The following is a 24297-nucleotide window of genomic DNA, read 5'->3' on the forward strand; positions in this document are numbered from 1 at the left end:
TATGGCAAAACAATGCTTTAAAGAAAATTCATAGCCTTAAATAATAAACGATAAAAATAGATTCATTTTTGAATTATATAAATTAACCATCACTCTTTAAAAAAATAGGGGAAAATAACCAAACAAACCCAAAGAAACTAGAACAGATAATTTAATAAAATAAGGCCATAAATCAGTGAAGAACAAAACAATACAATGATAGATTCACAAAGCAAAAGTTGTTTTTGCTTGAAAAAAAATTAACAAGATTGACATGCTTCTGACAAAACTGATTAAATGAATAACATTTCAAATGAAAGGAGAAAGTAACTACAGCACACGTTAGATTTAAAAGGTAGTAAGTTTCTCCCCTAAAATTAGGAGCAAGTTAAGGTTGCCTATTTTCACTACTTCTATTCAACACAGTATTGTAAGTTTAGGTGAGAATAACTACGCAAGAAAAAATAACAAAAATTATCCATATTGGAAAAGAATAAACGAAATGATCTCTGTTAACTGTTGACATGATCTCATATTAAGAAAACCCTCCCTGAGATTCTACACTTACACACACACATGCACAAACGCACATACACATTCAAACTGTGTGCTGATTTTATGTACTGCAGCTTAGCTGAATGCATTTATTAGCTCAAAAATCAGTTGCATTTCTGCACAGGAACCATGAACAAACTGAAAAAGAAATTAAGAAAACTATTCCATTTAAATAGCATCAAAAGGAATGAAATATTTAGGAATAAACTTAACCCAAGAAGCAAAAGGCTTATACACTGAAAACTAAAAAATGCTTCTGAATAAAATGAAAGAAATCATAAATAAGTGGAAAGGCATTTTGTGTTCATGGATGAAAAGAAACAATATTGTTAACATTGCAATACTATCTAAAGCAGTCTACAACTCAATACAATTTTTATCAAATTCCAACTGCATTTTTTTAAAGAAATAGAAAAATGCATTTTAAATTCACATGAACTCTCAAGGGACCCTGCATAATCAAAACAATCTTGTGAAAGAAGGAAGGTAGAGCACTCACACTTCCAGATTTCAAAACTTATAACAAGGCTGCAGTAATCTAAGTCTGTGCTACCGTGAGTCTGGCAATAAGACACATAGACCTAGGGAGTATAACAGCAAGTCCAGAAATAAACTCTTTATGTTATGGTCAAATGATTTTTGACAAAGGCGCCAAGACTACTCAGGGGGGAAAGGAATTCTTTTCAACAAGTGGTGTTGGGAAAACTGGCTATCATCACGCAAAAGAATAAAGTTAGATGTTTATCTAACATCATATACAAAAATTAACTCAAAATGGATCGAATACATAAACATAAGAAAAAAATCTATAAAACCACCCACACAACGGGAGAAGCTACTAGCAGATCATGTATTTCTCAAGAGATTAAGATCCAGAATATATATATAAATAAATCTTCAACTCAACAACAAAAGCAAACGACCCAATTTTATTTATTTACTTTATTCTACTTTAAGTTCTAGGGTACATGTGCACAAAGTGCAGGTTTGTTACATCAGTAAACATGTACCATCTTGGTTTGCTGTACCCATAGACTTGTCATTTACATTAGGTATTTCTCCTAATGCTACCCCTCCCACAGTCCCTCACACCCCAACCAGCCCTGGTGTGTGATACACCCCACCCTGTGTCCATGTGATCTCGTTGTTCAACTCCCACTTCTGAGTGAGAACATGCAGTGTTTGGTTTTCTGTCCTTGTGATAGTTGGTTTAAAATGATGACAACCCAATTTTAAAAATAGGCAAAAGACTTGAATAGACATTTCTCCAATAAAGATGTATACAAATGGCCGATAAGCACATGAAAAGATGCCCAACATCACTAGTCATTAGGAAAATGTAAATCAAAGCTACCGTGTAATACTTCAGTCTCATTAGGATGGCTAATATCAAAAGAAAAACTGAGGAATGCTGGTGGGAATGTGAAATGGTGCAGCCATTGTGGAAAGCAGTATGGAGGTTCCTCAAAAGTTAAGTATAGTATTAACATATGATCCAGTAATTTCTCTTCTAAGTGTATATCCAAAAGAATTGAAAGCAGGGACTTAAACAGATAATTGTACACCAGTGTTCATATTAGCATTATTTGCAAGAGTCAAATGTCCATCAACAGATGCATAGATAAATAAAATGTAGTGTTTACACATAATGGAATAGTACTCAAGCTTAAAAAGGAATGGAATTCTGATGAATGCTACAACATGGGTGAAACTTGAAAAAATTATGCTAAGTGAAATAAGCCAAACACAATAGGATATATATTGTATTATTTTACTTATATGAGGTACCTAGAATAGTGAAATTCATAGAGATAGAAACTGGACCAAAACTTATCAGGGGCTGGAAATACGTAGATAAGTGGAGCTATTGCTTAATGAGTACAGAGTTTTTGTTTGGGATAATGATAAAGTTTAGGAAATGGATAGTTGTGATGGTTGCACATTATGAATGTACTTAATGCCTTTGAATTGTACACTTAAAAATGGTTAGAATGGTAAATTTTATGTTATATATATTTTATGCCAGTATAAAAACATAATGGGATATACTACCAACAGGGAGCAATATAAGGATGCCTAATTTCACTGCTTCTATTCAACATAGTATTATAAGTTTTAGCCAGAATAATTAGGCAAAAAAAAGTAACAAAAGCTACCCACACTGGAAATAAATAAGTGAAATGATCTATATTCACAGTTGACAAAATTTGCCATTGATTGTAAATGCTTAGACAAAATGCAAAATTTTCTAGGAAAATACTACTTAGTAAACGTAATTACTGACTGAAGAAGTAACTAATAGTGGTAATTGTATTATGATTACTGAAGAATCAAAACAAATTTTAAACATACTTCATAAGGAAAATACCTGAACTAGGTAGTTTTATGGGGAAAAGTATCATATTTTCAAGATATATATCAAGCCATTTTGTAAAAATGCTTCCAAGATGTAATATTTCTTATCTACAAAAATTCTACCACAGTAATAGTTTCCTAAAGAGAATTTTTCCTACCTCTTCAGGCTTAGATATTCTGATTCTCTTCATCAAATTTGTTACTCTTAATCTCCTACTCTACTACTGTGTAAAGATGCTGATTTAATTACATGTAGAATGATTTTATACAAAATTGTGAAACACTGTTTACCATATCTCCTTATCCTCTAAATGGAATGCTTAAGGATCAAAGTTTCCATTACGCATTTGCTTACTGTTAGGATAAAGAATCGTGTGTGTTTGTCTCACATTTTATCAAAATGGCACTTTTAAATTTAATTTAATTTTATTTTATTTTATTTTATTTTGTTTTGTTTTATTTTATTTTATTTTATTTAGTTGAAGTTACTAATGTCTCCAAATTGCAATTTTAAGTCCGGAAGAAAAGACAGTGAAATTTTTATTCAAATTTAGTGCATTGGCAACATGTTTTTAAGACAATACATGTTTTCATAACCCTAGAAAAATATAGCTTTGGGTTTGTTTAAAATCAGTGCTGCCCTATAAGAAACTAAAATCTGGGCCCAAAATTATTGTAGAAACATCTAAATAAAATTAACCTCTGAAAATGTTTATACATCCATCTATTCTTATCAGGACAAATACAGGACAACATAAATAATCTGACCTGAATTCCACATATGCTTTTTCTACTGTTTTGGCCTCTTCCCTCTCCGTATTTTATATCTGATCTATCACTCAAATACGACTTTTTTTAAGAGTCATTTCTCAGTTTGAAAATTCTCCCCTATTCTCATATTTCAAGATCCTCACAGCCCTAAGCCTAAATTATGTTCCCCGCCACTAGTATTTCTTCATCTCTCTCAATTAACTACCACTAACCCTCCCAGACTAACTCATAGTTTAAAAATACAACTTCCTTCTGCTTTCTCCCAGTCAAAAAATCTGAAATCTAAAATCTTTCTGCCTTAACTCATGTATTAAGCCCAAAGTCTTGTGTTTAGTTTTCAAAATCTCGCTGCACAGCCCCACTCTCTCCATTTGACATTATTTCCCACCACTCTCAAGATGAAAGATTTCTTACCACCACATGTAAACATACTGTGCCCATGGCTCTCAACAATAGACTTCAAACCCTAGCAAGAGGGAGGGTGTGAGGGGGAAGAAGGTTACTGCAAAGAATCTGTACATTTATATATGGGGAATTTTTTTAAGAAGATAATAAAATACAAGCAGGATCCTAACATATGTGCTCTGTCATCGACAGTTGAGCATTTATTATATATCAAGTATTAAACCAAGCATGTTTCATAATAATAATTTAAATAACAATATCTCAAGTAATCTTTATAACAACTCAAGTAAGTATAATTGTCATTTTAAACGTAAAATAATTAAAGCTCTAATAAACGAAATAATCATTTTATGATCATACAGCTTTATAAAGAAGTAGAGAGCTTGGATTCAAACCCAGGAATGTCTAACACAATCTCTGGATACTTTATTATCTACCCTATAGGTAGAAGGGCCCTTGCCTTTAAAATTTTTATTCTTAAGTGTTTTGAGTACTAAAAAATGTTACAAGGCATTGGATTTAATTTTTCTCAGTTTTATTCTTTCCCACAGCTGTTTTCTGCACTACCAATGTCCCCATTCCTTCAATAAGCATCCACATCTAAGGCTTAAGTTTGGGTAAGCCCTCTACAGCACTCTTCCTCAGGCCAGCTTGGTTTATTTTTCCTTTCACCCTAATAATATGGAGCTAACAAACTTGCAATACATTTTCTAATTGAATTTAAACTAATTGCTTTATCATTCTCCATTTTTATTCACTCAGCAAGAGAAAAGGCATTATAGTGTATATTTACCATGTTCTTGAAAATGGATTATATATGTAAAGCTAAGAATCTTCAGCATATATATGTGTATATACATATACATATATATAATATCCTAGATAATTTCATTATAAATACAAAAATGTAAAAAGTCTTATAGACACATATTATATTTCCAAATAATTTCTCAGTAGAGATAACAAAGGGAAAAAAATACCTTACATGTATGTGCATGTGCACTATCATATATTTAATGTGAGTGTCAAGGGAAACTGAAGGAGTATTTGAGTTGTTTGGATCCTATATTGTGGTTTTTGTGAAAACATTGATTGTGACCCTAAAATGGTAAAAGATTAGACGGAATAACTGTGGACATAATAGGAAAATAAACTTCTTGTATAAAGAGGATCACCGTAGGGGCGTCTAGAGTACATGATGCATGCAAAAAAAATGGCATTTGAAAGATAATTGTCTTTCCTTGTGGGTCTTTATTCATTTAGATGCAGTAAACAAGGTCTTTATAGTTTCAGGACACACACCATTAATATTCCTCTAAATTTCTTTCCTTTGCTACTAAAGCAGAGGTATACAGTTTAAATGACATGCACTGAATAGAGAAATCCCGCTGTGTTATTGTTGTTATTATTTTTGTCCTATTATGACATATGTAAATATAATGTGTTGAGCTGGAATAGGAGATCTCTTGTCCTTGGTGAGGTGGTTTACACATATAGTGGCAGATTATCTGGAAATATGATATGTGACTATATACAATAATAGAAAAGATAAAGTAAAACAAAGAATGATAATTTATAAATAATTTTGCATCATACATATTATATACAAATGATCTATTTAGTAATAAATAAATAAATACAATTAATGTAATGTAAACACTGCAACAATTAGTTTGAAACCCTCATCTTTTCATTAAAAAGTAATAATAAACATGAGTTTTAATATTTTTTACTAAATATACTGTTATAATTTTTTACTATAGTCCAGAGCACTGAAAATAATCTTGTAAGTAAACACGCTTGTCAATACAGCAGCATATATTTTATGCATTTCAAAGCTCAATGTTTACATACCTTATTTTATTGACTATAAGTTTATAAAGTTTAAATTCAGTATTTAAGGTGGTTTCATCTCCAAACACTGAAAGAATTCCAAAATATACTTGCTCACCAGTTTTAACTTTGAAGTGTCTATAACCTTCACAATAGCAATGGTTTTCTCTGTCTCCTTCATCATTTTCTTTTCCTTAAACTTGCAAGCAATAACCAAGAGAACTCTGCAAAAACTTCTACACTAAAGTGAACTTTGGTTCTTCTTTGGACTTTAAGACTAACCTGGTCTAGACTGTGATTGACAAAAGCTTGCTCACTGATGTTATACAGTCCTTTCAAGTTCCAACCAAGCACAGGGGGTTGTTAATATTTACTCATTCCTCGTCTCTGGAATGATCTTGAACTATAACAGTTTACTTAGATTGCCAAATGCCACCAGCATTTACAGACACTTGATTGAAAAAAACCTATATATGTTAAAAGAAATGAGTTACTATGCACATCCACGTCTCCGAAAGAAAGGGCTGAAACTAAGACCAATGGATGTAAATAATACACAGATCTAAACTCAGAGGCTAAGCAATCATTCAGCTGGAGTGTGCCAGATGATCAGATCTGTCTCAGACCCCTTCAAATCATATGATTCTAAAGTTCTATGAAATGGCTGCCTCCCTGAGACTGCTGGCACAGCAGAATGGGTAGGATAGTTGCATTGGTTTCATGCAGGGCTGGATTCAAGGCCCTACTTTGCCATTCATTAACTATGTGAACTTGGGCAAGTTACTTAACTTCTCTAAGCTTCTTTCCTCATTTGTAAAATGTTAATAGGCAATAATAGTCTCTGTCTCATAGGTTTGTTGTGAAATTAAATGTAGTTTTTCACTAAAAGCATTTTGCATAATTCTTGTCACCTAGTAAGTAACCAATGCATGGTAGTTATTATTATTGTTGTCTTTATTCTTGTTGCTACTGCTTTTAGTCCATTAAAAGTATTCCTGAATAGGATGTATAATGAAAACAATTATTTCAATACTATGCATGAATTTTAGTCATTTATTTAACATGCATTTGCTGAGCACCTGTGATGTGTTAGTCACTATGCTGGGTACTAACAACAACAAAACGAGCTACAGTTTTAGGCTCCAGAGACACAGCAGTAAATGAGACAGACAAAATCCCTGTCTTCAAGGGGTTTGCATTCTACAGGGGGAAGCACAGAATAAATAGGTAAATGCAATAATAAATAAGATCATTTGTGTTACACTGCTCATAAGTCTGAGGGTAAATAAGATAAGACATTGACTTGAGGAGTCATGGGGTAGGGTCTTCTAGTTAGGGTAATTGTGAAAGGCCCCTTTGACAAGCTGACATTGACTAAATATCTGAATCATAAAGAGGTAACCATGCAAAGATTTGAGATGAAAGCATTCCAAACTAAGAAAAGAAAGTACAATGGTTGTAAGATGATAATATTCCTGTAATGTTTAAGGAGGAGAAACGATGCCATTGAATCCAGACCCTGAAGTCAAAGGGAAGTGCTGACTATAATAAAGTGTCTGGATTATATTCTGAGTATTTCAGAAAATTAATAAAATATTAAGCAAGGAGAAACAGGATCTGGTTATTTCTTTAGGAAGATTATTCTGGCTGCTTTGTGAAGAACAGGTGTAAGGCAACAAAAAGTAGCAGGGAAGCTAGGTCGGAGCTTGTGACTATAGTGAGAGATGATGGAACATGTTTTACAGGAGGACATGATAGGAAGCAGTGAGATTCTGGAAATCTTGGATGTGGATTACAAAGACATACTGATAGATGTGGGTATGGGAGTAAGAGACAGAAAAGCAAAGAATGACCATTTTTGTTTGTTGTTTCACACCAACTAAAAGCAGATTTTGGAGGGAGGACTTCTTTTTGGCCATGTTATGTTGAAGATATCTGTTAGAACCACAAAAGATACCAAGTAAGCAGTAGAATATATAAGTTTGGCATATAGGGGAGTGATCTAGGCTAGAGATGTGTTGATGTTACCTATAGGACATGTATTGATATACGAGAAAAGAGGACCAAAGACTGAGTCCTGGAACACTCCAGAATTTAGACATCTACATCTATTAGAGAAAAAAGAACCAATAAATGAGTGAACAAATCAGAGAATTCACAGAATCCTAGATAGCTCTTCAAGAAGAAAGAAGTGGTCAACCATGTCAAATGCCGCTGAGAAGCCAAGTCAGGTGACAATGGAGAATTTGCTACTGGATTAGTTTGCTATTGATTGCTATTGATTGGCTTGCTATTGGATTGCTATTGATTGGTTTTCAGAGCCCTTTTAGAATTGTGAGGACAAAAGCCCTATTGGAGAGGAGAGAATGAGAGGGAAGGAAGTCAAGGCAGGGAGAAAATGGAGGCAGTGAGGTTTTTTTGTGTGTGTAAAGGAGTCATGAAATAGCCTGGTAGCCAGAGAGGAAATGTGTTTAAAGGGTGCTGTTTGGTTTGGTTTGCTTTTAGTGAGTGTTATTAAAGACTGATAAGTGCTGATGTTTATAATCCAGTAGATCAGCATATATTTATGGTCTAGAAGGCGCTATTTAAAGAAGAAAAGTACTTTGGAAGGGATTCCAGACATAAATGATAGATATGGCTTTAGATAATGAACTAGGACACTTATTCACATGGGAGCTCGTTATTTAAAAGAGCATGGAAACCTCTCCCCTCTCTCTTGCTCCCTGTCTCACCATATGATGCTCTGGATCCCCTTCCTTTCTGCCATGACTAAAAGCTTCCTGAGGCCCTCATCAGAAGCAGATACCAGGATAATGCTTCGTGTATATGGTCTGCAGAGCCATGAGCCAAATAATCCCCTTTTCTTCATAAAGTATCCAGCCTCAGGTATTCCTTTATAGAAATGGAAAAGGGACTAACACAGATAACCCATGTCATATAGTAGGTGAACATAATAATAAAAATTGATAAATATTTTCATTTTTGAAGCTTATTATAATAAACATCTGTTGATTTAGCCTGACTAGAATCCATTCACATTTGCTTAGGTAACAACTGCTGCTTTCTTGGTTCTCATTCTCAGTCTGGGCAATTAGTTGTGGAGGGCTGCTCAAGCCACAGCTCTAGGGTAGGCCCAAGACCCAGAGACATTGGCTTAGAAATAGATACGTGACAGAAGCTCCTCTGTTATCCCAGGGTTTTAACTGGAACTAAGAAGAAAAGCATTTCCTCTTAGGTATCCCATCCTTACTGAATGTTTCCATTAGGATGCATTTGTTTTTGAGAACCAGAAAATCCTGACATAATTGGCTTATAAAATAAAGAAAAGAAAACCTTACATATCCATAGGCAAAATAATTCTCCAGGGGCACATAGAAGCATTTCTTTCCATATCTGTCCATTTTCCCTTTCCCTTTGTTTCTCTTGTTTTTCCCACTTTATCTATCTTTCGGGGAAAAAAAAGGCTACAGAAGCCCCATACATCATGGAGAAGCAAAAACCCTTCTCTTTCTTGAAATTATAGACTAAAGAAAACTTCCAAGCAGATCTCAGTATCCTGCTCAACTTGCCAGAATTGCAGCACAGGCCCATTCTTAAAACAAAGTCTGGCAAGGGAAATGGGGCCACCAGAATTGGTTTAAATTAATCAGAAACTTCCTCTTTCTTGTGAAGGAATGGATGTCTGAAAAAAAAAAAAACTAGGTTAGCAAGAAAAAAGTGTATGCATGGCTGGGAATAGGCTATGACAGTGTCTGTTCAATGGCTGAGAATAAAGCCAGCACAGAAGAAAACAGAGACAAATTTACAAAGGGATGCCCACATACAATATTACTTAGGGATTTTTAGATGGCATGAACCAATAAATTCCTTTCATGTTTAAGCCCCTTATGAGTCAGGTTAACCACCTGCAACCAAAAGTTCACTGGCTAATATACTTACTCAAAGCTTTTTTCTGAATCTAACAAGTCTTTGCTTTTATCTACATAAACTATAAAAATCCTTCAGAGTTTCCTACTCCTATTCTACCAGCTATTCTTGTACATTCTCTTTTTTCTCACTTCTTGCCTTATGTTGTTCTCTTAACTTGCTACTTTTCTGCCTTCATGTCTATCTCTTAAAATCTTAACTATACAGTACTTCATAACTATATTTCAAACATCACCTCTTTCTAAAGGACTTCCAAAAATTCTCACTTTCGCATGGTTTCTCCTTCATTTGAGCTGCAGAGCAAATCTCTAACTAGCATTCAAAATGAACACATGTAGTCTATAAGATATCAATTAAAACAGCTTTCAGAGACCACTATTTTTAATTATTCCTATAATACAGAAATAGATACCAAAGCAAAGGCAGGTTACGTGATTTGCATAATATCTGGACTAGAACCATGTTTAACACAAGTTCCACATTCTTTCCCGCCCTAACTCTCAGGCACAACTCATTGTGCTACGCCGTTATATTGTCATCTCTTGACATGTAAATTGTGCCTCACTCAACCTGCAGTCTCATATTGTGTGAATATTATGCTTTACATATAATAAGTATTAGGTAAATATTTGGTTAATTGAACTGCTTGGTTTTATATGTGGATCTAAATTATCAATAATCTTTGGTTGATTAACCTCAGATATTTCTTTACGTAAATACACTTAGGCCAGTAGTATCCATCTATTTAAAAGTACATTTTGCATGTCAAAAGTATATTCCCAATGAAATTCATCACCAAGTTTTTACTGAGTAAACCATTCTACAAAGATTCTACGAAACAAGTAGATAATTTGACAGAGAATGTTTCAGTATACAATTTCAATGAAGTAAGTACCATGTACAAAGAAGAGAAGATTGCAGGAAATTAATATCATTTCCTCAAACTGAGAAGTTGAACATTGGTTAAGAAAATAGTATCCTCATGCTGTGAAATTAGAAAGGGATATATTAGCATTAATATCAAATGTATCTGGAGAATTAGTTTTCATGTCACTACGCTACTTGAAATCTGAAGAGAAAAAAGGTAGAGTCATCATTCTACATTTAAAAAAATGAAAACTACAAAAAGAATCCTGCAACAAAAACCAGGTTTTAAACCTCATCTGATATTTAGCAAGGAAAGTTAGTACTGGTGACTTGACTAGCACTACGTGTAGGTCCTGCATACTAGAGAAAAGGAGAAAGAGACACTTCTCTCATCAGATAGTCTACTTAAGAATTGATACAGAAAAAAAGGGATGCTTCTACCAGCATTTTTTTTCTAGGCCCTAAATTGAAAACATCCATCATCATATAGTCTAGCCTATTGACTTATTGATGAATACTCCACAACTCAATATAGTCAGAATTCAGTTTTTTAAAATTAAATGTTTAAAGTAACAATTCAATTGCAATCTTTGAGATCCTTTTTTCTCGTGTTCTCTAAAAGATTGTAAACCATAAACAAACCAACAAAACCAACAATAATCCTTCACAATGTGTTGAAAGAGCTTATATACCCTTTACAGATAACATTTTTATGATTCATAAATGAACAATCAGAAGGTGCACAGCAAGCAAATAGAAGATAAGACACTATCCCTTCATATTGCAGGAATTTGTACTGATTTCAACATAGAAGTATTTCTACATACTTTAAAGGAGGGTGAGGCCTGTTCTATCTTTTTCAATTTGACTTTAACCTCTGGCTGTTGGCTTAGAAGTAAATTTATATTTTTCATTGTTGCAATATTTTCTTTCTTGTACAAAGGTATAGAGCCTCTAAATCTGAAAGCTATATTAGTCATGGTAAAATAGTCAAAATTTAGTCATGACCTTATAAGGGTGTCTGATTACATGCTGTGCTTAAAAATAGAAAATCTAAAGATTAAATTCCTCACAGAAAATGCTAGCAAATTAGATATATAGTTAGATGCATGTATATAGGATTAGATAGATAGACACAGAGACAGAGAGAGAGATTAGCACAAGCACTATATTCTTCTTCAACCATTAGATAACCTTTTTTTCTGCACCAATAAATATTTTCTAGTGTTCATCTTTTATCTTGTCTGTTTAAAAAGTGCAGGAAAAAACACCATTTGCTAATCAAACTTTCTTATTATCAGAGTGTATTCATTTCAGTTTCAACGACTTTCTTGGGTCTGAGAGCACTTACTGTTCTTTGCATTAGCAGAGGAGAGTCTGCTCCTTCCTCTTTAAAACTTGATTCCATACCGATTATATCCTCAATAACGTCCTCCATCTAGCAAAATATAATACATTTAGAATATTGTACATAATGTTAAAAGTTGTGCTTCAATCTGAAATCAGAGAGAAAAATTCTAGCAATCTTTAAAAGTTTTTAGACAATTTAAATTGAGGTTATATATACATATATATAAAACCTCAATATTATATATATATATAAACACATTACTTTAGCATTGAAAATGCAGGAACCCTGACAATCTTTGGTCTGTTGCTTTTTCTTGCATTTGTGTCCAAAGGCTGACAGGTGACAACTTGGCAAAGCGCCCTGGACTAGTCTCTTGGAAATCAGTATCTACATAAATAGAGTGGTTATCATGAAATATCTCAAGGCAGACAGGGTCCCTATAGTTAATATGTACAGAGATTACTATGTACAAACTTTATTTTTCTTTTAAAATGTTCTGATTGCATCTTGCACGTGGGTATCTAAATATTCATGGTTAAATATTAGCCAGTACATTCCTGTAGATATAGAATAGATGGAAACATTTCATCCTACCTTCTCTAAAGACCAATAATAATAGATAATAGCAATAGCAATAACAAAAACAACAATAATTCTGAACATTTTAAATAGTAACAATAAAAATCACTTTTATAGTGCATGAGATGTACCAGGCATGCTTCTAAGTGCTTTGCATACATAATTCATTTAATACTTATAATATCCCTATGAAATGAGTACTCTGCTATACAGAAAAGGAAACTGAGAGAAAAAAAATTTAATAATTTGTCCCAGATTATATAGTGAGTGAGTGGCGGAGGAAGGACTGACATCCTAGAAATGTGGCTCTATAGTCCAAATCTCAATGGCTTTCTATTTCCTTTCTCAATTCTTCTCTAAAATAGAAACTTTCCTTCCCTTCTGTACTTTAGCTGGAGGAGATTTTAAAAGTTTATACATTTTAAAAAATGGTTGCTTCTCTCTCTCTTTATCTCTCTCTCTCTGCTCTAGCTCTAGCTCGCTTTGCTTCCATTCATATTCCATTTCGTGAAATTTTTAAGTGTGATATAAACTCAAAGATATTGTGAAAGTTTTATTTATATAACTATAGTACTGTGAATTTCCCATGATATATGCAGATACGATCAGGAGTACACTCTGATAGATATGGAAAAATACCTTATAATTCTATTGATGTTATCTTCAAAGCAAGATATCTAGGAATGTAAGAGAATTAAATGTTCAGAGAATTCTACTAGGATAGTCCAAAAAATATGGAACACTATTCACATCTTAACAAATATTAATTAAGCAAATGTTTACTGTGAGATCTTGTGGTTAGAACTGGAGCTACCGTAACCAGTAGCAGGAAATTTTTACTCTTATGCAGCTCAAATTCTTAGGGAAACAGACCCATAAACAGCTTAATAACAAATAGCAGGCTGAAGAAATTAAAGCAGGAATAGGATACAGCTTGATGAAAATGGTTGTTATTTTATAAAGAGAATCAGAGAAGATTTACTGACATTTGAGCAGAGATAAGATTAACATCGGGAAGGGTGATCCTTGGGAAAGGAATAAGAAAGACCTAAGGTAGGAACAAGTTTAACATGTTTGAGAAAGAATAAGCACTAATGGGAATAGAGTAGAGTGTGCAAGGGCAAGAGCAGTTAGAGATGAAGTGGAGTATGCAAGAAACTGACATCATAGAATCCTCAAGGCCGGTGGTAACCAATAGAAATTTCTGCAATGATGGAAATGTCCTATATCTGAAATGACAAATGTATTAATAGTAATAACTAACCACATATCCACATATGACTACTAAACACATGAAATGTGGCTAGCATAACTGAGAAACTGAAATTTTAATTTCATTTAATTTTATAAAATGTTACTGAATTCGGCCAGGTGCAGTGGCTCACACCTGCAATCCCAGCACTTTGGGATGCTGAGGCCTGCGTATCACTTGAGGTCAGGAGTTCTAGACCAGCCCAGCCAACATGATGAAACTCTGTCTTTGCTGAAAAATACAAAAATTAGACAGGTGGTGTGTGCCTGTAGTCCCAGCTACTTGGGGGGCTGAGGTAGGAGAATCACTTGAACCCGGGAGACATAGTCTATAGTGAGCAGAGATTGCACCACTGCACTCCAGCCTGGGCGACAGAGTGAGACCCCATCTCCAAAAAAATAAAAATAAATACAAATAAATAAGTTATTGAATTTGAACTAACTTTAAATTCAAATAGCCACATGGGGTTCATAGGTACTACAGGGGAGGGTGTAGCTCTAGTCATGGTCAGATGTTAAATCCTTGTGCACAAAGAGATCTTTAAAGAAGCTAGGTTAATACATGTGCATATTTTGTTTCTTTTGTTCAGTCCAGTCTCTGAAATTCTTTAAGTAGATTCTTGATTATTATTAAAACTGAATTTTTATTTTGTGATATTTTACTCATATTCTGCCACTAAATGGGAAAAAACCTTGTACTGAACAGATGTGAAGAAGACTTGAGGAAAGAAGATTGCTAAACATAATTTATGGGGAGTGCTTTTCATTTGGATACTAGGAGTGGATTCAGTAAAAATTACATATAAGTCATTCATCTATTTTCTCTCTGGAAGTTTACGTCATAAATGACGCAGGCTGTTTAATTTTTCATTTTGACTATAAAGCATGCTTAGGTTTCCCTTATTCCAGAAAGAAACTTTTCTTTGTTACATGTGAAACATCCTCCTTTGGAGGTTGTGCCTTTGCCTTTAACATTACCATCCCTCATTTCTGTCATCTACCTACATGACTACTTTTTCCCCTAATTTCGGTTTTACCATTCTCTTCATGAATGTTAAAATCTAAAATCCAGCCTAAAACCTTCGCAACTTCTAAGTATCTCCATAATTAAAAACCTAGGAATCCATTTGTTATTTTAAAGCGACAACAAACACACCATTTTGTATCAGATGAAATGGAATTAATAGATCAGACGAAATGAGAATTACAAACCCACAAGTAGGCATCCTCAAAATAATAAATTAAGATCATAAGAATACAAAGAGAGAGCAAATTGCTTGACAAAAGTAAAAATGGAGATAATAGGCATAAAAAGTATAAGATTCAAGGACAAAGGAAAACATTTATATGCTTTCAGATATGTAAAAATAAAGATTAACAGAAGAACAAGAATAAAACTTGTTAACAATACTGAGTGCAAAAGAAAATGAGATAATACTAGAAATATTAAAGGTAAAGAACTTTGAACCTACACATTTATAGCCAACAAAGTATCTTTTAAGTATGTGGATGAAATTAAATTCTTTTTGGATATAAAAACTCAGAAAGTTTAAGGCAAAAATACCTTTTAAAAACAGTTTAAGGAGTACTCCAGTCAGAAGATAAATAAAACCATGAAATTGATACAAAATAAAAGAATGAGTAAAGGACAGTAAAATTTTTGTGATCTAAGTAACTCTATATATATGTAGAAAGAGACATACATGCGCAATAATTATATATGTATTTATATAGATAAGTATGTATATATACATGAATTCTGTACATACATAAATTCTATAAATATCCATACAGAATGGTAGGTCACAACAAGGAAATGAGACCATTCTAAGGTAGATTTTTGCTTAAGAGTATGGCATATACAATGTTAAACAAGGATATAGATGTAGAAAAAATCATAATGATGACTCAATATATTAGGAGTAACAGAAAAGAAGATAAAAATTGACCAGTGGAAGATAGAAAAAAGACGGCAAAGGAACACGAAGTATAGTAACTTAAAACATAAGAAATTATAACTGTTAAATCCTAATAGTAAAGTAAGTACAAGAATGTAAATGAGTTAACATACTGATTGAGAAACTCTCTCTTGAATTGGATTCTTAAAAGGTTTTGTAATATTTTATTTATAAGAGACACACTTAAAACAACAGAAAAAGCTGAAACAAGGTTAAAAAAAGTATCATAAATATAACCAAAAGGAAATCCACAGTAGTGGTATTCATATTAAGCAATATAAAATTCAAGGTTAAAATCTGAAGGAAAAATAATACCAAGTGATCATGAACACAAATGCACCTAAAAATATACACAACTGTCAGAATTCTATGGAAAAGTAAATCAACACTTGTAGTTGAATATTTTAACTCAACACTCTCTAAATCTGATAGTTCAGCACATAAACCTAAATTTAGACTTCTCTTTACCTATACTTAAAGCCATGCCTTGGGTCTTGTCATCATCTAAACTGCTTCATTTCTGAAATCTTAAAATCCATGACCTTACTCATCAAATGCAGCCTTTGTTTTCCAATCTAAACACTGGCAGATGACCTGAACAATTTTTATTTTATGACCTTTTATGCCTTTGCCCTGTTACCTTTCTGTCCAGCTGTCCCAAACATCCCAGGTGGTCAATCTCTCCACCTTCCATTAACTCTGAATTCAAGTAGAATGGCTTCTGCTCACCATCCTACTGACATTCCTTTTGTTATTTTTATTGACTCATAGCCAAGTTCAACAGATATTGATCAGTTCTTATTTTACTAGACTCATCTGCTATACTTGGGTGTGTGAATCACTCCCTCCTTCTTTAATTCCCTCTTTGGCATCGATGACATCGCACTCTCCCAGTTATCTTTTTACTTTACTTTTATGGACCTTCTCTTCTGACCATCCCTTAAATGTTGGTCATCTTCAGAAGAGTATCTTTAGCTATCATCTCTCCTCACTGTATTCAGGTTCTCAAGGGTATTTATTTCTCATTCAAGATTTCAAAGACCACCCACCCATATGCTAACAACTCTCAAATCTCTTCCTCCAGTCCAGCAGATTTGGATATCTAGCTGTCACCAACATCTCCATGTGATAATCTCACTGATACCACAGTTCAACATGTTTTAAGGGAGAGTCTTACTTTCTCGCACTGCAAAATAGAAATAGGCTCCCAGCTGTTCCCTATCCCTGACTCCAGACTTCTCCCTCTATATAGTTGACAAAGTGATCTAGAGTCCAATTTGATTATGTCACCCTAGCTCCCAAGTTTCAACCCTACAGTGACTTGATACTGTTTAACATGGAGTACTAGCCTCTCTGCAATTTGCTGATTACTTACTTCTTTGATGTCATCTTCTACCACCATCTGCCTTCTTTTCTATTCATTTCACACTGTTTCCCATCTCTATTCTGCACTCATGCTATCCCATCTGGCTAAATGCCCTACTAGTCATTTTCCTCTAAATCTTTTTACATAATATTATAATTATTTGTTATTTTTTTTCTCTTGCCCTCAACCTGAAGCTCCTATATGGTATAGATTATATAGGATGTGCAGTTTGTTCCCTGAGCATGTGGCAATGGCAGCTGTCTGAATGAAGAAACAAATGAAATCTTACTGGCCGGGCGCGGTGGCTCAAGCCTGTAATCCCAGCACTTTGGGAGGCCGAGACGGGTGGATCACGAGGTCAGGAGATCGAGATCATCCTGGCTAACATGGTGAAACCCCGTCTCTACTAACAAATACAAAAAATTAGCCGGGCGCGGTGGCGGGCGCCTGTAGTCCCAGCTACTCGGGAGGCTGAGGCCGGAGAATGGCGTGAACCCGGGAGGCGGAGCTTGCAGTGAGCTGAGATCCGGCCCCTGCACTCCAGCCTGGGAGACAGAGCGAGACTTCGTCTCAAAAAAAAAAAAAAAAAAAAAAAAAAAAAAAAAAATTCTTACTGACCATTCTAAGTTCTTTCCTGAGAAATAGATCTTTTATTTTCATTTGTCCTTTGAACCTCTTCTCCTGGTTGTCCTCTAAGTTAACTCATCATCACTTTCATGCCAAACTCTACACTCCCTCTGACTACTTAACAGTCCCTTCATCTATGTTATTCATCCTGTAAAGGTTCAAAAATCTCAAAATTGCACCAAACTCATCTTCCACCTTCACTTTACGTATACAATATGACACTGAGACGCATCAACATTACCCCTGAGTTCATTTCTTGCATTCTCTCTACCACCAATTTTCCTGATTCAGGCTATAACTAAATTGCAGTGTAATATTCCGTCATCTCTTCATGTAGCATGAACCTTAACCTCAAATCTTTCCCTCTCAACTGCCATTTAAATGTTTCTGAAACATTGCTTTGATTATGATACTTTTGTACTCAAAAATTTGTTCCCACAGCAGATCCATTGAGAGTTGTGTAGTAAATATCAATTTTCTTCTTCTTTGTTACTAATGTTTTTGATGAAACAATATGCTCAGAAGAAAAAATGCATTTTTCTCAGCTTCACATCAGCTAAATGTGGCCATGTGACACACTTTTGACTAAGTTATAAGCACAAGTCTCTTCCGAATTTCTGCAAAAGTTTTCCTTTCCTCATGGAGGCATTCTCTCTACTGTTCATCTGGTTTGAGGACCTGAGAGGTGAAGCAGCCCTCTTGTGATCACTTGAGGCACATTAAGATAAAAGTCACATAGTAAAGAAGAAAGACAGAGGAAGAATTGATCTATACTGACATCACAGAGAACTACAACAGCCTCTGACTACCTACTTCTGGTCTACTTTTCATGTGAGTTGCCCTATTTAAAATGGAGATAATAGGGGCAGGGCATGGTGGCTCATGCCTGTAATCCCAACACTTTGGGAGGCCGAGGCAGGTGAATCACTTGAGGTCCAGAGTTCAAGCCCACCCTGGCCAATATGGCGAAACTCCGTCTCTACTAAAAATACAAAAATTACCTGAGTGTGGTGGCATGTACCTGTAGTCCCAGCTACTTGGGAGGCTGAGGCACGACAATCTCTTGAACCCGGGTGATGGAAGTTACAGTGAGCCAAGATCGTGCCACTGCACTCCAGCCTGGGTGACAGAGGGAGACTTGTCTCAAAAAAAAAAAAAAAAAAAAAAAGGAGATAATAGTAAACCATAGTGATGTTTAAAAAGTTAAACTAATTTAAAATACCACCTGACATAAAATAAGGACTAAATGAATACTCTCTTATTTTTGTTGTTAATATCACTGTTAATATTCTAGGTTGTTAATAATTATAAGATATAATTGCATAAGATTATATGAGATAATATAAGATTATTATGGGAGAAAAATTTGTAACTCTCCTTTAGTTAAATCACTGGAAGTGGGTTTCTCTTGCATGTTCCTAATGCAGATCTAACTGATACAGTCCCCCACAACCTTGGAATCATGGTCTAAGTTCCCAGATCTGCATTTAAGTCCTGTAACCCCACCCTAATCCTCCTTGCTAACCTCAGTCACTTATTTGCACCAAATTGTATCACTCTCAAGCCCACTTATGCTTGTCTACTCTGCCCCTAGCTTATAGCATTCTCTACTCAAAAAAATTATCTTCTGTCATCTTTGCTGTTGATGTATATGTCTTTCAACACCCAACTCAAGTATCACCTCTTCCAGGATTTCCTGAGACCTCACACTGAAAAAATTTATCTTCCTTCTGATTTTCTAGAATACCTTGATTTCACTTTTCTAATGGTTCTTCCCAAATTATACCATATTACTTAAAGTATCACTGTACCAAAAAGAGCAAGTAGAGAAATATTATTGAAATAAGGGTACTCATTATTCATTAACTTATGAATTAGCCAAAAGGTACCGATTATTAATTGGCAAAAATTTGTCCTAGGAGCTAGATATTAAAATGTGAACAAGGTATGGTAGTTTCATCAAGGAATTAACAGACTAGAAGATAAGAAAAACACAAAAGGCATAATTAAAATGTAGCATGTGCTGTGAGAATGCCATGAAAAGTGCAATCATTATCCATATGATATCAGCATTGCTATGAAAACTCAAATAAAAGGTGCTAAACCCAGACAGAGCATCATCACTGGGGAAAGCACTTAGACAAAACACCTGAAATGAATTTTGAAGGGCGAGCTAGAATTATCCAGACAAATGGTCGTGATCAAATAAGCAGAGGGTAAAGAAAAGGTGTAAGAAGGAGAACCCGGCCACCACGAGAACCAGTGGTGAACCAATAGAGCTGAAACACAAAGCTCTATGGGTATACTAAAGGATAAGTCTGAGCCAGGTGCAAGGGTTAAGTGCAGAAGGGTCCATGCGCTATTGGTACAAGTTTGAATTGCATCTTAGAAAGACCCATGTTACAAAATGCTTCTTTTGATTTTATAATTCATCTTAAAGATTTTCAGTCTTCAAGTTACTCCTAATTCCAATGACCAAATCCTGAATCTAAAGCTGTTCTCAGACTTATCCTGTGACAGCTATGATTTCTGGGGTCTTCTTTGAATTGATGAACTTCTCCCTGATGTCACAGGTGGAAAAGGCTTGGGAGAAAAAAAAAAAAAAAAAAAGGATGGCAACAGAAACCATCTTCTGAGCTCCCACTCTGCCCTTGTGTTAAAAAGTTAAAATTCAAGCATCAAAACAATTCTACAACTTTTACACATATGGGTGAGAGAAATTAAGGACTGAAACCACACAACTGTACTATACTGACTATATCCAAAGACTCCAAGCACCAGTAAAAGTGTTAGACTATTGCAACAGCACAGGGTATATCCTAGCTATCAAAGATAGTAAGTCTGTGAATGATGGCAGTATGTGAAGATGTATAAACATACCAAATTCAAAGAGACCACACACTGATTAAAACTATTACAGACTCAGTAAAACTCAGATTAAATGGACATTAATGGTTGGGAGATACTTTTGTATATATAATTTAAAATATGATGGTTTTAAAAAATAGAAAAAAAAATTGTCTATAGCCATTGTTTGTTCACATTGCCCCAAGGCCAGAGCAATTCTTGGGACTTTCAACCCTTCTGAGCCATGAGATTCTTTGATTGAGAGCACCCGAAGACCACTAAAAACATGTGAATTTTATTTATATATACAAGCTTAGTATAAAAGCAAAGATGTGTGCTTAAAGAATTAAAAAAACATAAAAGGCAGAAAAGAAAAAATAAATATATAAAATAATAAAAATAAATAAAAATATAAATATAAAAATAAAATAAATAAATAAATAAAATAAAAAATAAATAAAAGAAGAATCTATGTTGCTTACCCATTCTCATTTTTTAGAGTACATATTTTATAAAATATATAATAAAATCATTTCTAGGTTTTACCTAGAATTAACTGGCATATGCATATCCTTCAAGATTTGTTTTTCTCTTTAGAAATCAATCTTTCACACAAGAAAATGAACTTTGGGATAAGTAGTTGTAGGATAAATTGTAGTGTGTGTAGATCTAACATTTACTGAACAGATTGTTTCATCTAATATATATTTTTACAATCTTCATAGACTGAATAGAGAACCTGGTTCTACATTCATTTTTTAGGAAAGTTTTTTTGTATATCCACTACTGTAAAGATAGAGTAAATATACATGCAGGTACTTACATTCAGTTTTAGATTTCAAAAAGTCCCATTTTTTATTGTTTTATTTTGTATTAACAATCTATGCCAGATCCTTATTTTTTTCTCTTTTCCAGATTAACATAAAATTTGTTTAAAAAATTCTCTATCATTTGGAATTTAAATACTGGGATTCTGAGCATTATCCTTTTGTGCCTGGAGGCTACAGGCTTAATAGATGGTAAGCATTGACCTGAAATCGGCAATAATCACCAGGAATGTAGATTGGGAGATTAAACCTGGGAGATCATAGGACCATAGCTTTACCTAACAAATCTAATGGAAAAAAGAAAAGAAAGCTCAGTTATTACTGTAGTTTTTTAGACTGAAATATTAAAGGAAGCCTTTTTTCTAGTACCACTGTTTCCCAGTTCTAGTCACACGTCAATATTTTCTGAAGGTTCATTACAAGCAAATCACAATAAATATAAACTCCACGAAGCTAAATACTCATTTATTTTGTATGATGAGCACTTCTAAATTTCGGTTATTTAGTAAAGAGTAGCCAAGCATTTATTAAAAATAGAATTGAATGTATAGAAAAGCGGAAGTTAAAAGATCTAGATATAATGTCATATAATATAAATGCAATAAAAGTATTCGTCTTATTCTAATAGTCAATTTCTACAGCAAAAATTTACTGCTATTTAAGCAATTTCTGCCCGTTTTATTGTAATGGATATTTAAGACAATCTAACTACTGATAAATAGTTCAACTAAACTTATCAGAAAACATTTACAATTAGAGCTAAATCTTCTAAACACATACCACTATTAGTGTCTATTTTAATTCACATTAATACATAATTGAAGTGCGTATTAAAAATGAATTTTTATATTTTATTATGCATAGGAATTTATATGCATATAGTTAATAAATAGAGAATAATTAATTAATTAAAAACACATTTATTTTGTTACATTTGCAATTGGAAAGTTTACTGTAAAAATGTTGACTTCAATTACTTTATAGAGATTTTTTCAAAAACTGATGATATATTTTTATAACCAGCCATTAGACATACATGCCATTGCGCATTGTCATCTTCTTTTCCAAGAGTTAGTAACTTGGTGAGCGGGTTTTCTGAGAGGCCAGCATCACTGTCCAGAGTTGTGTGTGCCTGCTGCACGAGAGGCCCACCACTTGGCACTGTAGGTTGTGACCATTTAAGAGTTGGATTGATGATCTGATGATCAAGGATCATGAAAGAATTTACTTGCTGTCTCTGGGCTTTCTGTAGCTGAGGCCCGGAAGAACTTTCCAGGTGTGCTGGGACCTACAAGATCAAAATCAAACAAATACAATGTGCAGCATTATCTGTGAAATCAGAGTTTTCCTTTCCATTATTGCACTAGGATAATAAACACACTATACCATAGCATCTAGTTTCAAATCTATCATCCATATTTCTGTCATAACTTACATACAATTTTAATGGGTTATGATTATTAAGAAGTTAAACTTTAATAAAATATTTTAAATGCTAATCAGTTTTTTTAAATGAGTAGCCCTAAAAATTAGGAATAAATACATAAGCCACAATATTTTTTCAGGGTCTAAAAAATTAGGGCCCAAAATAACACAGAGAAAACACAGATGATTCACTATTTTAAGTAATTTGTATGTAACATGTATTACTTGGATTCCTTTATATTACACATAAATATTCTACGAAATATGATCAAAACTTTGTTCTTAAGAAAACTAAAGATTTTAAGAGAGCAGGAACTAGAAATATATGTACAAAATATTAAGTGTGAAACTGTATGGGTAGTGAAATTCTAGGTGATTTTTTTCTACTTTTCTGTACTTCCCTATTTCTTTCTTTTTTTTTTTTTTTTTTTTTTTTTTTTGAGACGGAGTCTCACTCTGTAGCCCGGGCTGGAGTGCAGTGGCGTGATCTCAGCTCACTGCAAGCTCCGCCTCCCAGGTTTACGCCATTCTCCTGCCTCAGCCTCCTGAGTAGCTGGGACTACAGGCGCCCGCCACCACGCCCGGGTAGTTTTTTGTATTTTTAATAGAAACGGGGTTTCACCATGTTAGCCAGGATAGTCTCGATCTCCTGACCTCATGATCCGCCCACCTCGGCCTCCCAAAGTGCTGGGATTACAGGCTTGAGCCACGGCGCCCGGCCTGTACTTCCCTATTTCTATCCTGAGCCCAGTTTTATTTTTTTAATCTTATTTTTAAACCCTTTCATATTTTCACCTTATAATAATGAGAAAGTGGTATAGTCATTATTATGAATTGACAGGAGCATTCAGAAAAATATCTAACGATAGCCATGTGTCAACTAAACAACTGCCAAGTCTGTCAAAATCCCTTTTGCAAAATATACCACATACTTTCAAAATTTTACACCTTCAGTCTAGTTACCATAGTTAATATTGTACTATCATTTCTGTAAGGACAACTTTAAGCATTTCAAATCTGCCGTTTAAAAGCCTATGAACGTAGTTTTGCCTGGCAGTAGTCTTTATATTTACTATGCTATGATGTGGCTTCTGATATATTTTCCTCATGTGGCCTATATATAAACTGATTTAATATTTCCCTCATGTTAAACAATAGTAAAGATTGCTGTACAGTGCTTATTTTTCCTTTTATTTCAGTTACACAAACTACTCCTTAAATCCCTTAACATGCATTAACCCAGATAAATAGCCTCTACAAAGTATTTTGCATTTAAATTAGCTGGTTTGGGTTACAATATTGTAGTAGTTACTTTAGTTTAATTCTGTTATGCTGACATTTTTAGCATTATTTTAATTGTACTACCATAAAATA

At 34.0% G+C, this 24297-nt stretch overlaps 1 protein-coding gene across 4 annotated transcripts in view; it reads right to left on the reverse strand.

The window, feature by feature from the left end:
• TFEC (transcription factor EC) overlaps positions 1 to 24297 on the reverse strand; it is a 165851-nt gene that overhangs the window by 26556 nt on the left and 114998 nt on the right. For 2 of the 4 annotated variants that reach the window (XM_073009295.1, XM_007982667.3), the window contains exons 2-3: positions 22535 to 22786; positions 12044 to 12130 (exon numbers count right to left, since the gene is read on the reverse strand). In XM_073009295.1, the coding sequence (XP_072865396.1) occupies positions 12044 to 12130; positions 22535 to 22786 (339 nt within the window). Of the gene's footprint in view, positions 1 to 6016; positions 6478 to 12043; positions 12131 to 22534; positions 22787 to 24297 lie in introns of those variants that run through there. The other 2 variants (XM_073009296.1, XM_007982669.3) reach the window with 2 other exon arrangements.

This window comes from Chlorocebus sabaeus, chromosome 21 (genome assembly GCF_047675955.1).
Source record: "Chlorocebus sabaeus isolate Y175 chromosome 21, mChlSab1.0.hap1, whole genome shotgun sequence".
Taxonomy (NCBI): Eukaryota; Metazoa; Chordata; class Mammalia; order Primates; family Cercopithecidae; genus Chlorocebus; species Chlorocebus sabaeus.